This window comes from Microtus ochrogaster, chromosome 18, assembly GCF_000317375.1.
Source record: "Microtus ochrogaster isolate Prairie Vole_2 chromosome 18, MicOch1.0, whole genome shotgun sequence".
Taxonomy (NCBI): domain Eukaryota; kingdom Metazoa; phylum Chordata; class Mammalia; order Rodentia; family Cricetidae; genus Microtus; species Microtus ochrogaster.
Window position 1 is genome coordinate 24,222,439 of NC_022020.1, and position 6,189 is coordinate 24,228,627.

A 6,189-nucleotide genomic window follows, 5' to 3' on the forward strand; every position below is an offset into this window, starting at 1 on the left:
ATCAATCTAAGTAGATGAAGGCAGGAAAGAACTGTGTTAATAATCACTATTAAGGATGTATCAAGTTGGGCATGATAGTGCACACCTTTAATCCCAGCACTTGGGAGGCAGAGGCAGGTGGATCTCTGAATTTTCGGGCAAGTTTGAGGACAGCTTAGGCAGTAAAGGTAAAAATCAAAAACAGAAATCTGGTGAAGATGTAATTGAACAAAGGGACCATGTTCCAGCAAGAAGCAGAACTTAGAAGCTTCAGCCACGTGGTTTAGGCTTTACGGTTAAGAATAGAAGAAAGGAGTTATGGGATTTGCCTCTGAAACTAAGGAAAGCAACTGAGGCCAGGCATGTGTCAGGGGTGGCCCTGAATGGAGGCCTAGAGAGGCCATTGTGTGAAGGTGTGAAGGTGAAGACTGGATTGCCCTGGAGACCCCAAGATGCTGGAGGTGCCAGAGCCTTGGGACACCTGCTGAGGAGAGCTAATGGGATGAGGAACCAGCCCAAGAGAAAGAAGTGTGCTGCAATCAACAAAACTGAAAGGAGTTGGAGATCTGAAGAGGGTTCTTTTTTTTTTTTTTTTTTTTTTTTTTTTTTTTTTTTTTTTTTTTTTTTTTCAGAAAGGATTTCTCTGTGGTTTTGGAGCCTGTCCTGGAACTAGCTCTGTAGACCAGGCTGGTCTCGAACTCACAGAGATCCGCCTGCCTCTGCCTCCCGAGTGCTGGGATTAAAGGCGTGCGCCACCATCGCCCGGCCTGAAGAGGGTTCTGACATCAGACATGGAGATGCAGTTTGGAGTTTGTCCAGCTGGTTTTTGGTCTTGCTTTGGTCCAGTATTTCCTCGGTATGCTCCCTTCCCTATGTTTTGGAGTGGTAATGTATATCCTGTGCCATTTTATGTTGGAAGTATGTGATCTGTTTTTTAATTTTGATTCTACAGGGGAACAGAGTTAAGAGATTGTATGAATCCCAGAAGAGACTTTAGACTTTTAAATAAGTTTGAGATTGATATAGACTATGGGAAGTTTTGAAGTTAGACTGAATGCATTTTTTGCATTATGATATGGTTACAAACCTTTGGGGGCCAGTGGAATGTGGCGGTTTGAAAGAAAATGGCCCCCAAAGGAAGTGGCACTATTAGGAGATGTAGCCTTATAGGAGTGGGTGTGGTCTTACTGGAGGAAGTGTGTCACTGTGGAGGCAGCTTTGAAGTCTCATATGTCCTCAAGATACTGCCCAGTGTCTCAGTTCACTTCCTGTTACAGTTTCATCAAGATGTAGCCAGCACCACATCTCTTGCACACTGCCAAGCTCCCTGCTATGATGATAATGGACTGAACCTCTAAAATTGTAACCAAGCCACCTCAATTGAATGTTCCCCTTTATAAGAGTTGCCGTGGTCAGCCGGGCAGGGGTGGTACATGCCTTTACATGCAGAAGCTGGCAGATCTCTGTGAGTTTGAGGCCATCTTGGTCTACAGAGCAAGTTCCAGGACAGGCTCCAAAGATAAACAGCAAAAAGCTGTCTGCGTGTGCGTGTGCGTGTGTGTGCGCACGTGCACGCACTGTAGTATCTCTTCACATCAATAGAAACTCTAAGACAGGGGATAAAAGGGGCTTGAGCTTAATTCCTGGGACCCATGGAATGGAAAGAGAGAACTGGTTCTCAAAAGTTGTTCTCTGACTTCCATGCATATGCCCCTGCTAAGATAAATAAATACAATAAAAGATTTAAAAACAAACAAATTTGCTATCACCACTACCACAAGGGCAGATGGGCATGGGCTCAAGGGCAAACCTTTGAAGGCTTCTGTTGCTCCAGGAGCACAGTTCTTGTCAGGATGAAACTTCAGGGCGAGCTTCCTGTAAGCTTTCTTAAGTTCTTCATCACTGGCGTTGCGAGAAACTCCCAGAATTTCATAGTAATTTCTGCACTTCTTGATTCTTAAAAGAAAAAAATTAAAAATATGTATATCTACAGAGGCTCTATTTATATAACTAGTAGCCAAACAATTCATCCCTCCAACCTGTGAACTCCAAAACAAACCCAACAAAATATAAACATTCAAATCATCCTATCCAGACCTTCACACAGCCCCTCTGGGTCTACTCTTCTATCCCTCTTATAGTCATATAAGTGGGCAGAAGAAGCATGTTAGCCTCTATGCCAAAGTTCAGGCTAAGATCCTGAAAATTAATCAAAGAACAGCAAAGCTAGAAGAATTAGCTAGCTATCTTATTTTGTTTTCTTAAGACAGCATCTCAAGCAGCCCAGGCTAGCCTCGAGGTCACTATGTAGCTAAGGCTGGTTTTTGTTGGGAGCTGCTGACCCTCAGACTCTGAACTTTCTATGACCCCTTGCCTGCCAGAGTAAACAACTTGTTTTCCTACGATTGCAGCTACTCTGAGCACGGAACCCTCGGGAGTTCCTGATAACAAGGAAGTGGTTTCTGGTGGGCTTGCAGTGAAAAATCCAGAGAGCTAGGGCGTGACCACTAGTCAAGGAGAGCACTATATAAACTGCCTGGGAGCCGGGCGGTGGTGGCGCACGCCTTTAATCCCAGCACTCGGGAGGCAGAGGCAGGTGGATCTCTGTGAGTTCGAGACCAGCCTGGTCTAGAAGAGCTAGTTCCAGGACAGGCTCCAAAGCCACAGAGAAACCCTGTCTCGAAAACACCAAAAAAAAAAAAAAAAAAAAAAAAAAAAAAAAAAAAAGCTGCCTGGGAACATAATAAAATTGGCATTCTTGCTTCAAAAGTGACCCGTGTCTCTGTGTGTTCTTTAATCCCCAGGCCCTTGCCCAACCTTGGTTCCAGGCAGTGCAGACATCACAGGTTTTGAGGTCTTAATTCTCCTGCTTCCATTCCCCACATGTTGAGATTATAGGTGTGTGTTCTCACATCTGCCCTTATGGCTATCTTTCAAAATTGTATAAGTGGTTTTCCCTTCAGGGACATATGGAGGGGTTTCGCTTTGTTTTGAGACAGGATTTTTCTCATGTAGTTCTGGCTGTCTTGGAACTTTCTATGTAGACCAGTCTGTCCCCCTACTCATAAAGATCTAATTGTGTCTGTCTCTCTCAAGTGCTGGGATTAAAAGCATTCACACAATGCTTGGTCTTTTTTTTCTTCAGATAGACTCTCATGTAGTCCAGGCTCAGCCCCAACTCTCCGTGAAGTGGAGAAGGACTTCCTATGGGCATGTATCAAAACCAGAGATCGATAGCAGGTGTTTTCCTTCCCACTCTTCGCCTTATTTTTAAAATTACATTTTCTTTCTCTGATCCTTTCATCTCTTTCTGAAACAGGGTCTCACTGTGTAGCCCTAGCTGTCCTGAAACTCAGAGAGATCCACACCTGCCTTGAATTGATTTTCTGTGCTCATGAAACTGGGGTCCAGGTTTATCCTTTTCATATGAATATTCAGTGGTCTAAACCTTTGCTGAGGACTATTCTTTCCTCCATTAAAATGTCTGGGCACCTTATCAACAAATAACGGGTCAGAGCTAGGCTTGGTGGCTCATGCCACCTGGCATTGCAAGCATTTGATAGGCTGAGGCAGGACACTTACTGGGAGTCTGTCTTGGAACCAGTCTGTCTACAGAGTGAAACTTTATATAAACACAACAACAACGAGACTCAAGGGCCCATAAACATGAGGGTTATTCTAGACTCTCAGCCGATCCCACTGAGATCCATGTTCATCCTCACATCTGTCAGATGGTCTTCATCGTTAGTCTTGAAGTAAGTTTAAAATTTAAAGCATTACTTATCCAACTTTGTTCTTTTTCAAAAATCATTCTGGGTCCCTTCCATCTCCATGTGATTTTCCTCTCTTTCCTTCTTTTCTTTAATTTTTTTTTCTATTTTTTCCCTTTTTGGACAGAGTTTCCCAGGTTTACCAGGCAGTGGTAGCACATAACTTTATTCCCAGCACTTAGGAGGCAGAAGCAGGTGAATCTGAGTTTGAGGCCAACCTCCTGGTCTACAGAGTGAGTTCCAGGACGACCAGGCTAACCAGAGAAATCCTGTCTCCTAGGGCATAGAGGTGCATGCCTTTAGTCCCAGCATATAGAAAAACCCTGTCTCAAACAAATAACAACGAGGGAGGGTCTCTCACTATATAGCTCTTTCAGGCCTGAAATTTGCTATGCAGACCAAGCTGGCCTCAAACTCGCATTCCCAGTATACGTATCAGGTGGCTCACAGCTACCTATAACTCCAACTCCAGGGGATCTGACACCCTCTTCAGGTCTCTGCACGTATCTGCACTCATGTACACACACCCACACAGAGGCATAAAAATAAAATTAATAATAAAAAAAGGGTAGTGCTGTCCTCTCTTTTCGGTCCTGACTTTGTGTATGTCTGTGTGTTGAGGGGCAGACAACTCTCTGTGTAACTCTGGAAGTTGTGTATCCCTCCTGCTCCAGAGTGCTGGGATTACAGGTCTGTACAGCCAGGCATGCCTCATTCCTGAGTTTAGTCATTTGAGTGACTATTGTTTTTCTCCCCGGACAGTATAGTTAAAAGTTCATCAGTTTTGTTGACATTTTAAAGATTTAATTTATGACTTTATTGGTTTTTCTCTATTGTTTTCCTATTTTCTATTTCATTTAGATCTGTTCTTGTATTTTTCCTTTATCCTTCTTATGTAGGGTTTTGTTGTTTTGGTCTCAAACCCCAGATATTCCCACATCTGTGACAACAGGCTTATGTCACCAGGCCTACCCTCTAGTTTCTTTGTTGTCTGTTTTGTGATTCTGGGACTGGAACCAGGGTCCTGCAGTGCTAGGCAGGCACTCCACCAGTGAACTGTATCCCCGGTGCACTCTGCACTTTCTTATTTTGACACCGGGTCTCCCTAATTGCCCTGGATGGCCTCGAACTCACTTTGTCACAGACTGGCCATAACCCTGCGAACACTCTGCTCTCAGTCTCCTAAGTAGCTGTTATCACAAACCTGGATCACCACACCTGGCTAAAAGACATCTTTTTTATTTTAATGTACCGGAGATCAAACCTCGGGCCTCCTGCCTGCGAGACAAAGCTCTCTACTACTGAGCTACATTCTACATTCCCAGCCCTTGCTTTCTTACTTTGTTTTCCCGGCTTCTCCTAAAGCATATCACACAACTCACAGTATATTCTAACACTCCATTCTTACCCAGTCTTTCATTTGAAGTCAAGAAGCTAGTGTCTTTCAATAATACAATCACGGGGGCTGGAGAGATGAATCAGTGGTTAAGAGCACTGGCTGTTCTTCTGAAGGACCCGGGTTTGATTCCCAGCACCCACGTGGAGGCTCAAAACTGTCTACCTGTAACTCCTGTTCTAGTGTCCAAAGTCCTGAGCCTCCGAGGGCACTGTACACACATGGTGCACAGTCATACGTGCAGGGAAAACATCTACACACATAAAATAATACATAAATATAAGGAAAATGGTGATGACACCGGTCAGTCGTTGCATAGACCCTCCTGAGACAGACATTCTTCTAAGCACTTTCTATAAAATCCTTTATTTAACCTGACAACAGCAGTTCCCAACCTGCGGGTCTCTACCCCTGTGGGGCTCGAATGACCCTCTCATGGAGTCTCATATCAGATATCCTGCATATCCAGCTATTTACATTATGTAACAGTAGCAAAATTACAGTGATGAGGTAGCAACAAAATAACGTTGTGGTTGGGTTCAACACATGAGGAACTGTATTAAAGGGTCACAGCATCAGGAAGGTTGAGAACCACTGTCCTGCAGGCTTACCTTTGGACCCCAAGTAGCTGTTCCTCGGTGTAAGTGGAGCTCCCCTCTCCCTGCCGGGGCTGAGTCCTCTCATTCTCAGGCTTCGATTCCTTTTGTGCCTTCATGCAGTTACAGCAACCACAGGGATCATGACTGCCAGGTCGTCTGTCTTCTGGGTATTTGTTTCTTCTAATTGCATCAATGTAAGCTGCAAGCCAACAGCCGAATCAACCTCCAGTTCAAACCAACTTAGACTTTTGTTTACTTTTTGAGACAAGGTTTCACTATGGCTGGCCTCAAATTCATGAACCTTCTGCCTCGGCTTCTCTTAGGTTGGAATTACAACCATGCGCAACTACGCCTGGCTCTGTAATTTTGCTGCTTGCCTCCGCTCTCTGGGAGGCAGCTTGCAGATAAGAGCAAAGAAGGGTGGAGAAGTGTGGAGAAGTGTGGA

General features: G+C 44.4%; 1 protein-coding gene across 2 annotated transcripts in view; it reads right to left on the minus strand.

The window, feature by feature from the left end:
- Positions 1-6,189, minus strand: part of Dnajc18 (DnaJ heat shock protein family (Hsp40) member C18) — a 32,267-nt gene that overhangs the window by 22,839 nt on the left and 3,239 nt on the right. For both annotated transcript variants that reach the window (XM_026783549.1, XM_026783550.1), the window contains exons 2-3: positions 5,757-5,943; positions 1,790-1,935 (exon numbers count right to left, since the gene is read on the minus strand). In XM_026783549.1, coding sequence (XP_026639350.1) covers positions 1,790-1,935; positions 5,757-5,943 — 333 coding nt within the window. The remainder of the gene's footprint in view (positions 1-1,789; positions 1,936-5,756; positions 5,944-6,189) is intronic.